At 40.8% G+C, this 19,478-nt stretch overlaps 2 protein-coding genes across 2 annotated transcripts; both read right to left on the reverse strand.

Moving 5' to 3' along the window:
- Positions 1–12,067: 12,067 nt before the first annotated feature.
- LOC311486612 (adenosine receptor A1-like) lies at positions 12,068–14,498 on the reverse strand. Its single transcript, XM_084542523.1, has 2 exons — positions 13,518–14,498; positions 12,068–13,257 (listed from the first exon to the last, which is right to left on the reverse strand). Exons 1-2 carry the CDS (start codon positions 13,844–13,846, stop codon positions 12,693–12,695), a joined length of 894 nt encoding a protein of 297 aa, XP_084398649.1. The 5' UTR covers positions 13,847–14,498; the 3' UTR covers positions 12,068–12,692.
- A 2,107-nt stretch (positions 14,499–16,605) lies between these two features.
- Positions 16,606–19,478, reverse strand: LOC311486611 (adenosine receptor A1-like). The gene is made up of 2 exons (XM_084542522.1): positions 18,266–19,478; positions 16,606–18,010 (listed from the first exon to the last, which is right to left on the reverse strand). Exons 1-2 carry the CDS (start codon positions 18,592–18,594, stop codon positions 17,359–17,361), a joined length of 981 nt encoding a protein of 326 aa, XP_084398648.1. The 5' UTR covers positions 18,595–19,478; the 3' UTR covers positions 16,606–17,358.

Genomic DNA, 19,478 nt, shown 5'->3' on the forward strand with positions numbered 1-19,478 from the left:
GATGTTTGCTATTAGTAACAGTTAGAAGCATTCATTGTGGCGTTTTATTCCACAGTTTAGATTTATCAATTTGCTATGTGGTAGCTATATGACCGCTACCTGTTGATGTGGTTAGACGTTTGAGAGTGAAGCTGAGGCACAGGCCTCAGACGAGGATTACATCCCGGCTCCTTCTACACGACCGCGGCCAAGTGGTGCGACCGGTCCCGTCGAGGTCGAGGTGGTGGAGGGAGGGGAGGGCGCTATGAAATGCGTGTCCATGAGCAGTGATTGACACTCTGTTAGATACACCCCTGGTCTTGATTGGTGCATCTGAATGTGGAGCGTTGGATGTCTTGCAAATCGCGCTACAGGCTCTAGGTGGGGCCAGAGGAGCCGAATTTTTTTTAAAATGACCTGCTTCATGCAATTATACTTGAACATAGGGTCAGTTTCAGCAAATATGACAGAAAGTTAGTTTTATAAGACTTGCCTACTGCACCTTTAAAGGTGATTTTAAAAGGTGCAGTAGGCAAGTCTTATAAAACTAACTTTCTGTCATATTTGCTGAAACTGACCCTATGTTCAAGTATAATTGCATGAAGCAGGTCATTTAAAAAAAAATTCGGCTCCTCTGGCCCCACCTAGAGCCTGTAGCGCGATTTGCAAGACATCCAACGCTCCACATTCAGATGCACCAATCAAGACCAGGGGTGTATCTAACAGAGTGTCAATCACTGCTCATGGACACGCATTTCATAGCGCCCTCCCCTTGGCCGCGGTCGTGTAGAAGGAGCTGTAGGGAGGGATGTAATCCTCGTCTGAGGCCTGTGCCTCAGCTTCACTCTCAAACGTCTAACCACATCAACAGGTAGCGGTCATATATCTACCACATAGCAAATTGATAAATCTAAACTGTGGAATAAAACGCCACAATGAATGCTTCTAACTGTTACTGATAGCAAACATCACCGATGTAGGCTACTTTCAGAAACATCCTAACCTTGGTTTTGTCCTAAAGTTGACTATTGCTAAATATTTTGACCTAAAGTATAATGACTGTATCATTGTACTTTAGGTCAAATTATTCAGCAATAACGAAGGGTATTATAAAAACTACGTCGGTGTGTTCCATGCTAGTTTGTTTACTCGCTCTCTCTCGGTTCTCTGCTCGTGCACAGTATTCCAGGGCCAATATGCACGCGCTCTATCGTGCACAGCTCTCCCTTGTGGGGGGAGGGGCTTGGGAGACCGTTTTGGGCTTTAGCGGAAAGTGGGGAGGGACTGAGAAGTTGTCGATGTTCAAATTTTTTGGCTAAGTCCTGGATCTTCGCAATCCTGCCTACTGCACCTTTAAGTTGTTTCTGTAAAAGAGAGCAAAGTTGCCAGAGTCAAATTCCTTGTATGTGTACATACTTGGCCATTAAAGCTGATTCTGATTCTGATTCTGATTTAAATAGTGATTTCACTTCCTGTATATTAAGTGCAATTAATATTCTCATCATCAGCCGCAGTGCCACTGCTCTATTTTCTGGATTGTCTGAACCTAATATGAAATGCAGTGAACTGAATCAGATGACTGAGACTTTACATTCAAAGGTGATGAACCGATGAATGGCAGCCATCTAGTGATTACTGGTAACATTGCTACGTGAGTTGAACAATAAATGCAGACTGTTCAATACAATGTGTGTTAATTTACCTGTTGAATGGGTCCCCTTAGACATCATAACAACTGTTGCCCTCCCGGGGAGATTTGTCAGGAACTGCTACTGGTTTTAACACAAGTGCAGTCTTTTGGTTCTGTATTTGTCTGTAAATAATTTTGGAACAACAGTTGCAGACGTTTTGGGAAGTTTTGAGTTTTAAGTATAAATGTCACAAGAGGAAATGTTTGCTATAAGCTCACGACCATCCATGTTACCCCAGTTTCTCTGTGGCAAAGCAGACCTCATCTCGACGCTAACTGATTTAATAAAAAGGCTCCTTGTTTACCTTCATCCAGCCATGTGGATGGTCTGGTTTTCTTTTGCCCAGATACAGACATCTGTCAGGTTTATACCACTATCCCAGTTAGTATGGATATTTGCTTGCACTGCTGACGGTGCTGAGGAATTACGTTTAAAAAAATATGCAACTTACCTAGACTGGAGGTTAGCAAGAAGGTTCTGGGTTCAAACCTGCTGGCCTGTTCGGTCCTTTCTTTTCTCCCTGTGCCTGCGAGGGGCCTTGCTCAGGCTTCCTCCCATATCAGTGTTTTTTAGGTTAGTAGTTGTGCACTGTTACGTGCGGCTGCTCTCCCGTCTCCTCCTGGTGACTCCTCCCCTGGCCTGTTGAGCACTTGAATATAATTTGTGCCCAGGTAGGGGAGAAGACTATATAAGGAGGCGAGGGAGGTGGCTCGCTCTCTCTCTGCGCTCGCTCGCACTTACTCATTCTGGCACCACTCACCATCGCTATCGCACGTCGCGACAGCGCTGGGTGCTGGTAGTATTCATGTTTCTTTGTCCCTTTAGCAGGGGGTTTATTTCTTTATTATTTTAGTTTGGATTGTAGGTGACCGGTAGTCCTGTTTTCGGTTTTTGTTCACGTTGTTAGGTTTACTTTAAGCACTTTAAGTTAGTTGGGATGAGGTCGGGGTCCTACGGCCCTATGTGGGCTGGCCTCGGGTCCGAATCTCTCTTTTGTTCCTTTTGGCCGGCACCTACAGTCCTTTTTGGTTCTTTGAGTTTGTTTATCCCCTGCTTTTGGTCTGGAATTTAATAAAACACACATTTTTTGGTACACCCTCCGATTGTTGTCTGGCGTCACTTAATATGTTATGTGTCTGTTTAGCCGTGCTGACCGTAACATATTTTGGGGGCTCGTCCAAAAATAAACTTTTGGATATTTTTTATTTTTTTTGGGTGGTTGAGTCGGGGTTTTGAGATCGCGATTCTGTGTTTGGCTTCGTTGGAATGCAGTGATTTGTGCTTGCGCTGTTGGCTTTTTGTGATTTGTCTTTGCCTCAGCGGTGTTACTGCTTTGTGCTTTGTGCATTTTGGGTAGCTTACACAACGTGTCGATAGCGTTTGATCATCGCTACCTTATTTGTGTGCTACCCGACATGGTTATTTGTGTCTTTATAGCCAACACTTTGTATGTTGCACTTTGTGTGCGTGAGTTGGGACGCCACCGGGTTTTCCGTTTCTTCCGCGCTTTTTTTCTGGAGGTCTTTTGTGTGTGCGTGTGTGTGTGGGCGTGCCATCTGGGTTCTACGGCGTTCTCTTTGTGTGGATTCCCTTGTTCGGTAGCTCTGACTTGGAGTGATTGTGATCATATTAGCATCTGTTAAAAATATAACAAAAATGGATTTCATCGGGGATTTTGAAGCTAACCCTAGCCTCGATAAATTCCATTCGTTTACAAAACAGGAACTAAATCATATTGCTGATCACTTTAAAATATCTGTAACAAAACAGGCAAAGAAACAGATAGTCAAATCTCAGATACTACTGGCTTTAAATGAAAAAGGAATTTTGCCTCGCGAAACCACGACTAGTTCCAGTGTGGTGCAGAACTCGGACGATCGGCTCCGTTTAAAGGAATTAGAGGTGGAAATGCGCCGTTTAGAACTGAAAGAAATAGAACTAAATAATGAAAAGGAACTAAAAGAAAAACAAATGCTTTTTGAATTGGACTGTCGGAAAATGGAGGTTGAAAAAGAATTAAAGTTGAGAGAGTTTGAAACTAAACATGCCTCTTCTGCATTTGCTTTGCGCTCCGGTGACGGAGGTTTTGATTTGAATGAATGGATTCGGCTAGTTCCGCCGTTTAATGAGAAGGATGTTGACTGCTACTTTGTAATGTTTGAACGTGTAGCAAATACTCTGAATTGGCCCAAAGATGTATGGCCTTTACTTTTGCAGTCAGTGTTAACTGGGAAAGCTCAAGACGCTTATGCATCCATGACACCGGAAGCTTGCCTTGATTATGACCAAGTAAAGTCATCTGTGCTGCGTGCCTACGAATTGGTGCCTGAGGCTTATCGGCAAAAATTTCGTAGACTTAGGAAGACCGACAGCCAGACTTTTTGTGAATTTGATCGAGACAAAGAAGCCCTTTTTGATCGTTGGTGCCAATCCACAAATGTGCATAATTTTGCGGAGTTAAGGGACTTAATTCTCTTAGAAGAATTTAAAAACTGTCTGTCTGAAAGAATTTGCACATATATTAACGAACAAAAAGTTAAAACTTTGGCTGATGCAGCTATTCTTGCTGAAGAATATATTCTGACGCATCGGGAAAGTGAGCGTAGCGCTCCTGCGCCAAAACCTTTAATGTTTCAATCGAAGATACAGTTTCAGGGTGAGGACAAAAACAAGGAATACGCAAACTTTAAAGGGAAAGTTTGTTTTTACTGCAAAAAGCCTGGTCACACCATACAACAATGTTTTGCTTTGAACAAGAAAACCAAGGTACCCAAAACGGTAAACTTAGTAAAAACTGAAGGCTTACCTAATATACAGTCCCCTACACTCACTCCTGAAGCTGAACAAATTCTTGAAATGTATGCTCCGTTCTTGATGAAAGGTTTTGTTTCCCTCTCTGAACAGGGTCCGAAAGTTCCCGTTACCATCCTGCGAGACAGTGCAGCGACACAGTCCATTTTGTTAGTGGGGGTGCTGCCTTTGACGGACAAATCCTCGGTGGAGGCTAGTGCGTTAGTCCGAGGATTTGGGATGAAGTTCATAGGAGTTCCGCTCCATACTGTGTGCCTCGAGTCGGACCTTGTGAAGGGACGTGTGGTTGTTGGGGTGGGGTCAGAACTTCCTGTGGAGGGGATTTCGTTTATCCTTGGTAATGACTTGGCGGGAGGTAAAATCCTTTTAAATCCCGAGGTTATAACAGTTCCTAGACTTGAACGTCCGGATGAACTGGAACAAAAGTTTCCTCAGGTATTTTCAGTGTGCGCTGTCACTCGCGCAATGGCAGCCAGTGAGGAAAAACAGGCACCTGATGATGATGATGTGGTGGATTTAGCTGATAGCTTCATTGCTGATGATAATAGTTCCGCCACGTTGGTTGTTTCTGCTCCCCCTCCACCCACTCCGCCTGTTGTTCCTGCAACGCCAGTTGCTAGTTCTCGCGACGAGAATTGGGACTTCAGAAATTGCATGTCACGAGAGGACCTTCCCCGCAAACATTTCGACGTCTAATAAACGTTGAAACGACGTCTAAACGTACACGTCGCCAGGAGGTCTAAAAGTAATGCTGAAATGCAAATTGAAACGACGTCGCGTTGCAACCTCGACGTCTTTTTAACGGTCGTAAACAACGTCTCCACAACGTCACGTTGTAACACTGATGTCTTCTAAACGCGCATTATTCACCTTCTAAAAATGATCCAGTGTAAATATTCTGATATTTTTACAGCTGTATGTGTCGAGTTTTAGATAATTGTTTCTGCAGTGGAGTTAAAAAGAGGTTGACAAATGCAGGTAGAGAAGATGTTGACGTTGCGATCTGACGTCTTTTCAACCTGCATTTCAGCATTACTTTTAAAGCCCCTGGCTGCGTCTAGGTCTCGACGTCGTTTTAACGTTTGTTCAACGTCGAAATGTTATCTGTTCAAACTGACTATGTGACAATGTATTAACAGAACCTACCTTTGGGGGGAAATTATAAGTTTGACAACACAAAAGTGCAATTTCTTTAAAGTTTTATTACACAAACATAATCAGAACACTTTTGAAAAACTAACAAATAACATGATTCTTACACATACAGCTCTGGAAAAAGTTAAGAGACCACTTCAAAATGATCAGCCCCTCCAGTTTTACTATTCATAGCTATGAACACTTTTGTTTCATTCTATAACCTACTGACAAAATTTCTCCCAAACTGGAAATAAAAATATTGTCATTTAGAACATGTATTTGCAGAAAATGGCAACAGGTCAAAATGACAAAACAATTCTGGTGTTTTCAGACGTTGTATAATGCAGTGGAGTGGAGATCCTCACTCTGTCATGTGAAGCTGGAAAAACATTTGAAGTATATTACTTAACAATTCTTAAACACATCTTGGGAAATTGTACACTGTTTTACCATCTAATTCACCTACGTACATACTACATACATCACATGAATGTTAAGTCATGAAACATTCATAAATTGCTTTTTGGTTATATTTACATAGGCCAAAAAGTCCCAGATAATGATAAAATAAAAACATTACATGATTTTAAATAGAAGAAGCATTGTTGATTAACAAAGCAGACAATTAGGCATTGCATTGGGAGTCAAATTTTTATGTTCACAATCCGTTAAATGTTAACATTTTAACAGCTAATCAATAGATTAGGCTACTATTGTTTTTTTATGAAGATAAATTAACATTTTCAAATTATCTTGGGGAAAAAATGCATTTTCTGGACACCTCCATGTCAGCTGGTCTGTATAAGTGCTTCACTGATTTATGTCTGGATTTCTAAACTCCAATAGTCCAAAAATATCAGAATATTAGACAGAAAGCACACTGAAGAGCCATGTTTATGTTAGCCGAGTGAGCAGCTAGCTTGAAATCCACTCGACAGTTAAACACATAACGCACAGTCGGTCAATGCCACTTTTTAGAACACAGAAAGTTGCATATGAACCTACAGTTTATGATATGAACACATATAAACCGTCTCTAATGTTTTATGTCAATGAACTTACCGAAAACACTGTTCGGTACGTGCCGTGCTTGCTTCTCTGCAGTCGTGTTCCGCTGCCAGGTTTGTAGTAGAAGGTCCCGCCCTTTTCGCCTCTGATTGGTTAGAAGGGCTCTCACCCGATTGGTTGTATACGTTTAATTTTTTCATCGAGTTGGTTTGTGGTCGAGGTGCAACCTAGACCTATTTTAAACTCGTTTCACGGTAGAGGTCGCCCCTTAGACCTGCCGTCAACCCCCAGGTTGATGAAATGTTTGCAGGGTTATTAAAGAACAGAAACATGACTTGTCTCTTGCAGCACTCTTCGATGCGGTTGTGACAGAGAATGACGTGGACAACGTTTCCAGGGGTTACGTTGTGAAGGATGGAGTGCTTGCGCGTAGATGGGCGCCGCCACACGCCTCCACAGTTGATGACTGGAACGTCGTGACCCAAATTGTTGTTCCTACGCCTTTTCGAGAGGAAATTCTGAAGCTTGCACACGATGACCCGTTTTCAGGTCATCTCGTGGTGAATAAAACCTACGATCGTGTTTTGCGTTGTTTCTTTTGGCCAGGATTAAAACAGGACGTTAGACAGCACTGTAGATCGTGTCATGTTTGTCAGGTCTGTGGAAAACCAAACGAGACAATTTCACAGTACCCGCTGTATCCAATTCCAGTAGTGGGCGAACCATTCGAACGTGTTATCGTTGACTGTGTTGGTCCCTTACCTCGCACAAAAGCCGGTAACAAGTTCCTCCTGACCATCATGTGTGCAGCAACTCGCAGCAACTTCCTTTACGCAAAATCACCACAGCTACGTTTGTGAAATCCTTGGTGAAATTTTTTTCCGTCTTCGGCCTACCTAAGATAATACAAACCGATCAAGGCACAAATTTTATGTCGCGGATTTTTGCACAGGTAATGAAACAACTTAACGTTTCCCACTGCTACTCCAGCCCATACCATCCCGAGAGTCAGGGGGCGTTGGAACGTTTCCATGCCACATTGAAATCGATGCTCCGTGCATACTGCTTTGAAACTAATAACGACTGGGACGAGGGTGTCCATCTCCTTCTTTTTGCAGCCCGTGAGGTGGTTCAGGAATCCCTGGGTTTCAGTCCAGCCGAGCTGGTGTTTGCGCATACTGTGCGAGGGCCACTGTCTCTGCTACAAGATAAGTGGCTGAATGAATGTAAAGAACAAAACCTCTGTGACTACGTGAGTAATTTCCGTTTTAAACTTCATCGTGCTTGCCAATTGGCGAAACAAAATCTGTCTGCGACACAAACAAAAATGAAAAAGTGGTTTGATAAAGACGCCAAAAGTCGCAGCTTCACGCCAGGGGATAAGGTTCTAGTTTTACTGCCTATTCTCGGATCAGCTTTGCAAGCACGGTTCACTGGTCCGTACGAAATAAAAGAAAAAGTCAGTGATCGGGATTACATTGTGGCCACGCCAGAACGTAGGCGGCGGAGCAGGCTGTGTCATGTGAACATGTTAAAGCCTTATGTTGACAGAAACACTGATTCCCTATGTCATTTAGGTGGCGAAAGTAAGACCGTTTTGGCGCTGTCTGGTGCTGAAACCGCTGCAGGGGCTCAGGTAACAACGGAACTGTCCAGTGCTGACATGCCAGACGCGCTAGAAGACGCGCCCGATGATGTCGTCTCTCCGTCTCTTGCTGTCATGCAAGGCCGCCTTAAAAATTCTGAAATGCTATCGGATCTTGATCACTGTCTTAACTACTTAAATGGGGCTCAGCGCGAAGATTTGATCAGTTTAATTATGTCAAACTTAGAGTTGTTTTCCGATGTGCCGACTAAAACTCATGTCCTTGAACATGATATCGATGTGGGGACTTCGCCTCCTATTAAACAACACGCGTACAGAGTGAATCCCGACAAACGTGCTCGTTTACAACATCAAGTTGATTACATGCTAGGAAACGGGATTGCGGAACCAAGCTCTAGCGCATGGAGCTCACCATGTCCTCCTTTCCTTTCGGTGAAGTCTGATGGGTCGGATCGTTTTTGTACGGATTTCCGTAAAGTTAATGGCGTCACTAAACCGGATTGCTTTCCTCTGCCCCGTGTTGATGACTGTGTTGATCATGTTGGCAATGCGACCTATGTGTCAAAACTAGATCTGTTAAAGGGATACTGGCAAGTTATATTATATGAGTGGTTGTTTGTCTAATACTGTCTAATACTTTAAATCCAGAGTAGGCTATGTATCATATACCTAAGAGATACACAAATAACATACACTTCAACTTAAAAACAACATTTTAATGTTGATGCAACAATTATGGCCCAAAGACCCCCCAGCAACTCCAGCGCAGATTATAAATGTAGCATTTGACCATCAAAAGTAAAAGTGACCTGCAAGCATAATCCAGTCAGTGATGTTGTTAAAAAGTTTTTCTAGACAGTTTTCTGAGTGACTTCTCGAGATAAAGTTTTAGTTGAAAATCATGAAATCTTCACTGACTTCTGGACGTCCCTTTACTCCAGTTTGGATATTCTCGTACCGCGGGACTCCCGCGGGTCACGTTATTCCCGCGCGATTCCACAGTACGGGGGTCAGCTTCACTGTTGGTAATATGATATGGACGGGATAGAGCAAATAATCAACGGGAGTGGGCGGGAGCGGGACCGAGCCGGAGATTAAATTAAAACATTACGCTACAATGCGGTGAGTGCGCCCAACTTTAGACAACAACACAGGGAGCAAGACGGGATTTGGGAGTCTTTCTCTCGGGATATTGCGGGATTTCAGTTGACTGGGAGATGGCACTACATTGCTTTATCCTCAAAAGTCTGTTTGGCTTCAGTTTTGGTTAATGCTTTTATTTGGCCAAGCGGGGTACTGGACATTACATCTACGGAAACACCAAATGTCTACAATGGCAACATTCAGTTGAAAATGTAAGAAATCTTTTTACTTCATATGTTTATTTTATATATTTTTTTAAATAAACTGTTATCAAAGTAAAAAGCTTCATTGAATTGCTACTATTTCTGCATTGCGTGCGCTGAATATTTAATCAGTTATTTTCAGGTATGGTTATTGCTTCAACAACTCCGAATTAGGTTTCTACGAGAACCACAGCACATTTAGTGTCGACACGAACAGTAAGAATTATGTTTTATAAGCTGCATGCAGTGGTGTTTGAGTTTCATCTCAGCCTCTTCTAATCACTGTTTAAACCTTTTTGTTCACACATTCGCTTCTTCTCATTCTGTGTTATAGTCACGGTTTACAAAATAATTTGCTAGCAGTTTGTGGAAACTGGTGTTTGGAATCAGAATCATGGGAATCTCATCACTTTATTGATCCATGGGTCAGAAAAAGGCTTTTAAACAATTCATAGGACATTCCAAAATGTTGAATTTAAAAAAAAATAAAATAAAATCATATTGTGATCACAGGTGTGGGATTATAATCATTTATTTCTGCATTTTAACCATATAAATTATATATAATTTAATTATCATGCCCTCTTCTTGTGTTTCCAATAGATGTCCCAATAGGTAAAGCAGACGTGCTGCTGCACACTAGTTGTCCTGACTGCGTCGTTGAAAAGGTGGTTAACAGCATCACCGACGAGCTTATGATCCTCAGTAAGGACAGTGAATGTTGTGATATTCAAGATGTTCTGTGTCAAAATGCTGAAGTAATATACAGTATATATCAGTATGTAATGCTATATATATAGTGTGAGACTGCAACGTTAGCTAAAATGATACGATCACAAGGCCTTTATCTGAAATGTGTCACATCTTCACCAGGTAGGAGAAAGGCCATCACTGATGCTGAGCTGAAAGAGTTTGAGATGCAGGCACGGTGTTTTGGCTGGTCCAAACCACAGGTCTTCAACACTGATTTTGGTGAGATTTTTATATGTATCAGGTTAAAGAACTGAATAATTATATTAAACTTTTTCCCTCAATTAGAAACAGCCAGTTACATATTACCATTAAAAATAAGTTTTTAAGAGTTTTTAAACAAAATGAAATTTAACTTTAACTTTGTACTCTGGAGTACCACGATTTTATTTTATTATGGTACACAATTTTCCAGTGAATGCGACTTTATCATATTTCTAAAGGGGCTTTTATATATATTATCATGAACATAAGGGAATCCCGTTCATGTTACTGATATTTGTTGTTGTCTACATCTTTTGTTTTTTCCTAATCTCCATTTACAGACTATGACAACTGCAAGACTCTTGATTACAACATCTCTGAAGATGAAGCTTCCACCTTACGATGGAGCGTCCTTCTCAAGATGTTTGAAAGAGTGAAAACACTGCACCACAGTATAATCTCTTGTATCATAGAGGTGTTTCTTGTCTATCTTCCTGTTACCTTTGAGAGATAAATGACTGTTACTCGCTTGCTGATTGTGTCTACAATAGTGTTTTAGTTTACATTTGTCCCAAAACAAGTCTTCAGCCGTGCTGGTGGGTCCGTGATGCTCGCAAACATGATGGCGCCTCGAACCATTAAATACTAACATGCTGATGGTAACCAGATTTAGCATTTACAGGACCATTACCAATATCCACTTACTGGATTGTGCATTGGTTTTGAGTCTGTTTTGGTCACTATTTTAAGCTTGAATTACAAATACTTCTTTTGTTTCATGTTTGAGCATTAGTAAATATTTTTAGGCGTCGTAACTGAAAAACAACTAAAAGTTTAAAGTACAGTTTTACTGTAGCTGCAGTTTTTCTCAACTAAGATTCATGTTGTTCTATTTGCTATCAAAACATAATCTTCTAATATGTTTCTCAACCAGAACAACATGTTTGACAAAACATATATAAAATCCTTACTTATAGAGTGTGTGTACAGTTGAACAATTGTGTGCCTCTTTGGCTGTAAATGAATGACTGCAGTGTCATGTTTTGTCATGTTTTCTGTCATGTCCTCTGTTCTTGGTCTTCCGTCATGGTTTAGTTTTTCGTCATGTCTTCCGTCATGGTTTAGTTTCCTGTGTTTCTGTTTATTGTATTTTGTTAAGTTCTGGTTTTCCATGTTGTCCCATGTCATGTTGTCCCGTCATGGTTTAGTTTTCAGTCATGTCTTTTCATTGTCACGGTTTAAGTTTCTTGGGTTTCTGTTTATTGTATTTTGCCTTTTCATAGTCATGGTTTAGTGTTTAGGTTTTCTGCTTCCTGTTTTATTTTGCGAAGTTCTCGACTTCCTGTTTTGTTACTCCATGTTTTCTTTTGATTAGATCGTTGGTTTCACCTTCTGTTAATTCTTGATTTGCTTCACCTGTGTCTCGTCACCCTTGCTCCTCGTGTATATTTATAGCCCTGCCTTCCCCTTTGTCCCTGTCGCGTCATACTGCTTGTTAACCATGTTCCACGTTCCATGTCATTGTTCTTGTTTCATGCTATGTCTTAGTTTTAATAGTGTTTTGGATTTTTGCTTTTGGATTTCCTGCCACCTCGGCAGCGCTATTGGTTTTGTTCTTAATTAAAAACCCTTTTTTGCCAACTCCTGCCTCCTCAAGTCCTGCATCTGGGTCCTAAATCCCAACCCCTGTTACCCTTTGACATGTCTAAATACCTATATTTGTGGGTAGCCACCTTCACCTTTAATAGTCATGCCATTTTACTCACAAACTAGTCAAATACAGACATAAAATGATTCAGAGCAGGTAGAATGACAGAAAGTAAACAGGCTACTTACAGATATGTACATATATACAGAGTCAAATTTTGGAAAAAGCAATACAAAGATTTAAAAGTGGAAAACAATGGGGTCAGCAGTGCAGATATGCTTGAAAAAATGAGCTTAAATTGATTCTCTAAAATAAAACAGCTGGCTCAAATGCAAAGAAAATGTATCAATCTTTGTTGTCAACCGTGTGCATCATAAACATGATTTAAAGGTCTGATCATTACAAACAGGAAGCAAGCAAACAGCTCACTCATTGTGTGCCACAGTGATAATGTTACTGCTGGGACAGCTGTCGGTTGTCTGACTGGTTTGAGATCTTAGATTTTCTGCTGCTCAGGGAGTACACCGTCTCCAAATCTTCACATAGGCAGCCCTGATCTTTTGTATTTTGAACGCATACACAACTGGGTTGACGGCAGAGTTAGCATGAGAAAGCACAATGCCAACATTGAAAGCTGTTTCTGGTACATCAGTCTGACTGCCAAAGTAAACAATGCAGTTCATTATGTGGAGCGGGAGCCAGGACAGGGCAAACAGAACCAAGACCAGACACAGAGATCCTGCCAGCTGTCTCTCTTTCTTCAGGTAGGTCAGAGACTGGTTTTGGGCACCGTTGCCTGGTTTTTCTCGAAGGTTTCCACGAATGCTACCGAATACATAGCTGTACAGTACAGTCATCACTAACAGAGGTGTCAGGGTACAGAGAAAAAAGTTGAAGTAAACCAGGTAAGACATGGGGATCACAGAGACAAACCGGCAGACAATTGTAGAATTGGACTGAGACAGGTTTGTGTGGTTGTACCATCCAAGCATGGGAGCAAAACTCAATGGTGTTGCAACAAGCCAACACGCTGCTGCCACAAGACAAGAGTGTCTCTGTGTTACAGTCCTTTTGTACCTACAAAGAAAATGCAGCAATGATACATGCATCATTTCATCAGATACATGCATTAGTATGTTCTGACCAGAGTCACAAAAAGAACTCCAAATAATAATATGACTACAATTTTTTTAAAGTGTTAAAAGAGGACTGTAGTCATCTTACAATGTCTTTGTGATCACAGCTGAGCAATGATGCCTTTTAGTAATTAGGTACTTTTAGCGTGGCAGCTTCAGTGCTCTTTTACAGTAAGTGTTAGTATGAGTGAACAATCTTACTTGAGAGGGATATACACCCGGAGGAAACGGTCCACTGCAATAGCCAGCAGAGTCAGAACTGAAACCAGGGTCAAGAGGATGACCACACAGCTGATGAAGAGACAGGTGCTGAATGAAGTCTCCACTCGTCTGTCCACCACCACAGCCAACGGTATGGCCACACAGCCGACCATAAAGTCAGCTACAGCCAGAGACACAATAAGGCAGAAGGTGGGTTTCTGAATGCTCTTACTGGTCCACAGTGCCAAAATAACCAGCAGGTTACCCAGACAGCAGCTAACAGCGATCAGCACTTCTGTCAATGTGTAGATCATTTCTCCCAGATCCATTATGCTTCCTATGCAGCTGATGATTGAAGGCTGATGGTGCTGCGTATCTGAGTGCAGGACCGAATGTGCTGTGTGCTGTTGTGAATCTTTTGAGGAAGTCCCTTTTAGCTCTTTTAACGGATCTTATAGAATGTGACAGATCTACAAGTATATAAAACCACTGGTAGTTGGCTTGAATGTGCTACCAGAAAACCACATCCTTAATGAAAATAGCTTGGTAATGCACTGCACTGAAAGTGGCCTAACATGCATAGGCATTGCGAGATCTAGAGTGAACACTTGTTCGCACTCTAAAGAGACACTTGTTATAAAAGCTTTACAGAAAGTTAATTTTAGGTTAGTCTGGTTATGTTAGTTTCCAAAAAACTCATCCAGCACTGCACATGGTCTGTGTTTTAAGCTAGTTCTTTAATACCTCATCAATGTAAGTTATCTTATCTTAATTAATCAACTCCGTAAAGAGCGACCCCAGACCAACTTTCTGTTATCAATATAGCATTTGGTGCATAAGCAAAAATCTTAAGAAACAGCAATATACAGTACATTGACCAGGCAAAACATTATGACCACTGACAGGTTGTCTAAATCTAACCAGTGTTGTGGGTAACTTGTTACAAAGTAACGCGTTAGAGTACTCTAATTGATTTTTTCGTGTAACTTACGTAATGCGTTAGTTTCGTGCATTAAGTAATCAGCAACTTCGTTATTTTTTAAAAAAAGTAATCCGTTGCTTTAAGAATTACTCCGGATAAGGAAAAATTAGATAAGAAAAAAATAAGAAAAATAAAAATAAGAAAAATTCCGACTGCAGCCTGCTTTTTGTCAGACAGTACTGTACCACCTGCGGATGTGTCAGCGGAGGCGCGGCGCTGTCATGATGCGTCTGTGCAGTGCTGACCTACGTTACCTGTGTGTGTGTGCGTGTGTGAGTGTTTTCGAAGATGGCAGAGAGTAGCACATTATTTTCAATTTGCCAGCAAAAAGGACAAGAACAACATAACGGTAAAATGCACACTCTGCGTTGTTGAAAAGCTTCTGTCGACCGCAAAAAATTCCACTTCCAATTTAAAAAAACCATCTTGTATGCACCACTCTATCACCCTATTGTTATCCTGCAGAGTTAATTTGGTTGGATGAATGACATTATTCATTGTGACTTCTCGGTGCATTTAAAAGAGGCGCTGAGTTGCATCATATGCGAGGCGCTGCAAACGGCTTTTAATTTTTGGTAACGCATGAGTACTCTAACGCGTTACTTTTATTCATAACACTGTAACGTAACAGATTACTTTTAATTGATGGTAACGTTGTAACCTGATTAACTACAAGTAACTGTACCCAACACTGAATCTAACCGTGTTTTTTTTTTTTTTTTTTGCCTAGACATTACCAAATGTGTTGTCTCCTTGCACTCATCAAGTGTTTCCAGATTTGGACTGGACTTTTTTCCCAAAAAATATAATGGGAAATGAGTGTCTACACAAGAGATATTCCATCCCAAGGCTTTTGTCTTAGATGTGTCACCTCTTTAACAAGTAGGAGAACGACCCTCACTGTTGCTGCGATGAAAGAGTTTGAGACACAGAAACACTGTCTTGGCTGTCGCTGTCTTCCAGGTTTGGACTGGACTCATTTAATTTTTTTTTGACTTTGTGTATTTTACCTGACAGAACCACACCTTCAGTGAAGGTCAGTGTCCCAAAACAATATAATGGGAAATGAGTGTCTACACAAAAGGACAACACTGCCAGTCATTATTTCCAAAGTTGTGCTTTGTGTCATGGTAAAAATTTAAATAATTTGTGTCCATATCTGAATCAGTACATACAGTTGAAACCAGATGTTTACATACACTGTGTTAAAAGACACGTAAATATTTTTTCCTCATTGTCTGAAGTTAAATTAGATTAAACCTCTCCTGTTTTAGGTCAGTAGGAATTACTAAAATTATTAACAGACAACATTATTATTAATGAGAGAGAGAATTTCTTAGAGAATTTTTTATTACTTTCTTCAAAATCAGAAGTTTACACACATTTCCTTAGTATTTAGTAGCATTGCCTTTAAACTGTATGACTTGGGTCAAACCACATGTGTCAAACTGATCCGTGAAAGGGCCACTGTGGCTGCAGGTTTTCATTCTAACTATGCAGCAGCACACCTGACTTGACTTAATCAATCAACTGAACTGCCTTCACGGTCACTTCAGGTGTTCTCTAACCGTGTTTCTCACGGTGTTTTGGCTGGTATTATGGTACACAATTTTCCAGTGAATGTGACTTTATCATATTTCTAAAGGGGCTTTTATATATATTATCATGAACATAAGGGAATCCCATTCGTGTTACTGATATTTTTTTGTTGTCTGCATCTTTTGTTTTTTCCTAATCTCCATTTACAGACTATGACAACTGCAAGACTCTTGATTACAACATCTCTGAAGATGAAGCTTCCACCTTACAATGGAGCGTCCTTCTCAAGATGTTTGAAAGAGTGAAAACACTGCACCACAGTATAATCTCTTGTATGATAGAGGTTTTTCTTATCTATCTTCCTGTTACCCTTGAGAGATAAATGACTGTTACTTGCTTCCTGATTGTGTCTACAATAGTGTTTTAGTTTGTCCCAAAACAAGTCTTCAGCTGTGCTGGTGGGTCTGTGATGCTCGCAAACATGATGGTGCCTCGAACCATTAAATACTAACATGCTGATGGTAACCAGATTTAGAATTTACAGGACCATTACCAACATCTACTTACTGGATTGTGCATTGGTTTTGTGTCTGTTTTGGTCACTATTTTAAGCTTGAATTACAAATATTTATTTTGTTTCACATGTTTGAGCATTAGTAAATATTTTTAGGCGTCATAACTGAAAAACAACTAAAAGTTTAAAGTATTTACTGCAGCTGCAGTTTTTCTCAGCAGATTCATGTTGTTCTATTTGCTGTCAAAACATAATCTTCTAATATGTTTCTCATCCAGAACAACATGTTTGACAAAACATATATAAAATCCTTACTTATAGAGTGTGTGTACAGTTGAACAATTGTGTGCCTCTTTGGCTGTAAATGAATGACGGCAGTGTCTAAATACCTATATTTGTGGGTAGCCAGTCGCTGTAGCGGTCAAATTTAGGAAACAGAGACTCTCACTTCCTGCATTGCTTGAAACTTCACCTTTAATAGTCATGCCATTTTACTCACAAACTAGTCAAATACAGACATAAAATGATTCAGGGCACGCAGAATGACAGAAGTAAACAGGCTACTTACAGATATGTACATATATACAGAGTCAAATTTTGGAAAAAGCAATACAAAGATTTTAAAAGTGGAAAACAATGGGGTCAGCAGTGCAGATATGCTTGAAAAAATGAGCTTAAATTGATTCTCTAAAATAAAACAGCTGGCTCAAATGCAAAGAAAATGTATCAATCTTTGTTGTCAACCGTGTGCATCATAAACATGATTTAAAGGTCTGATCATTACAAACAGGAAGCAAGCAAACAGCTCACTGGTTGTATGCCACAGTGATAATGTTACTGCTGGGACAGCTGTCGGTTGTCTGACTGGTTTGAGATCTTAGATTTTCTGCTGCCCAGGGAGTACACCGTCTCCAAATCTTCACATAGGCAGCCCTGATCTTTTGTATTTTGAACGCATACACAACTGGGTTGACGGCGGAGTTAGCATGAGAAAGCACAATGCCAATATAGAAAGCTGTTTCTGATACATCAATCTGACTGCCAAAGTAAACAATGCAGTTCATTATGTGGAGCGGGAGCCAGGACAGGGCAAACAGAACCAAGACCAGACACAGAGATCCTGCCAGCTGTCTCTCTTTCTTCAGGTAGGTCAGAGACTGGTTTTGGGCACCGTTGCCTGGTTTTTCTCGAAGGTTTCCACGAATGCTACCGAATACATAGCTGTACAGTACAGTCATCACTAACAGAGGTGTCAGGGTACAGAGAAAAAAGTTGAAGTAAACCAGGTAAGACATGGGGATCACAGAGACAAACTGGCAGACAATTGTAGAATTGGACTGAGACAGGTTTGTGTGGTTGTACCATCCAAGCATGGGAGCAAAACTCAGTGGTGTTGCAACAAGCCAACACGCTGCTACCACAAGACAAGAGTGTCTCTGTGTTACAGTCCTTTTGTACCTACAAAAAAAATGCAGCAATGATTAAAATTTCATCGGATACATGCATTAGTATGTTCTGACCAGAGTCACAAAAAGAATTCCAAATAATAATATGACTACAATTTTTTTAAAGTGTTAAAAGAGGACTGTAGTCATCTTGCGCTGTCTTTGTGATCACAGCTGAGCAATGATGCCTTTTAGTAATTAGGTACTTTTAGCGTGGCAGCTTCAGTGCTCTTTTACAGTAAGTGTTAGTATGAGTGAACAATCTCACTTGAGAGGGATATACACCCGGAGGAAACGGTCCACTCCAATAGCCAGCAGAGTCAGAACTGAAACTAGGGTCAAGAGGATGATCACACAGCTGATGAAGAGACAGGTGTTGAATGAAGTCTCCACTCGTCCGTCCACCACCACAGCCAACGGTATGGCCACACAGCCGACCATAAAGTCAGCTACAGCCAGAGACACAATAAGGCAGAAGGTGGGTTTCTGAATGCTCTTACTGGTCCACAGTGCCAAAATAACCAGCAGGTTACCCAGACAGCAGCTAACAGCGATCAGCACTTCTGTCAACGTGTAGATCATTTCTCCCAGATCCATTATGCTTCCTATGGAGCTGATGATTGAAGGCTGATGGTGCTGCGTATCTGAGTGCAGGACTGAATGTGCTGTGTGCTCTTGTGAATCTTTTGAGGAAGTCCCTTTTAGATCTTTTAAAGGATCTTATCGAATGTGACAGAACTACAAGTCTAAAAAAAAAAAATCGAACCACTGGTAGTTGGCTTCGTTTGAACATGCTACCAGAAAACCACATCCTTAATGAAAATAGCTTGGTTATGCCTTCAAACAGCCCCAGTGCACTGAAAGTGGCCTAACATGCACAGGCATTGCAAGATCTAGAGTGAACACTTTAACCTTTGTTTGCACTCTAAAGAGACACTCGTTATAAAAGCTTTTCAAAAAGTTAATTTTAGGTTAGTCTGGTTATGTTAGTTTCCAAAAAAAACTCATCCAGCACTGCACATGGTCTGTGTTTAAAGCTAGTTCTTTAATGCCTCATAAATGTAAGTAATCTTATCTTATCTTAATTAATCGACTCCCTAAAGAGCGACCCCAGACCAACTTTCTGTCATCAATGTAGCATTTGGTGCATTTGCTACATAAGCAAAAATCTTAAGAAACAGCAATATACATTGAATAGACAAAACATTATGACCACTGACAGGTTGTCTAAATCTAACCATGTGGTTTTGTTGCCTAGACATTACCAAATGTGCGTGTTTCCTTGCACTCACACTGGACTTTATTTATTTTTTACTTTGTGTATTTTACCTGACAGAACCACACCTTCAGTGAATGTTAGTGTCCCAAAACAATATAATAGGAAATGAGTGTCTACACAAAACACTGCCAGTCATCATTTCCAAAGTTGTGCTATGTGTCATGGTAAAAATTTAAATAATTTGTGTCCAGGTCTGAATCAA

Source organism: Chelon labrosus (genome assembly GCF_963514085.1).
Source record: "Chelon labrosus genome assembly, chromosome: 4".
Lineage (NCBI taxonomy): Eukaryota > Metazoa > Chordata > Actinopteri > Mugiliformes > Mugilidae > Chelon > Chelon labrosus.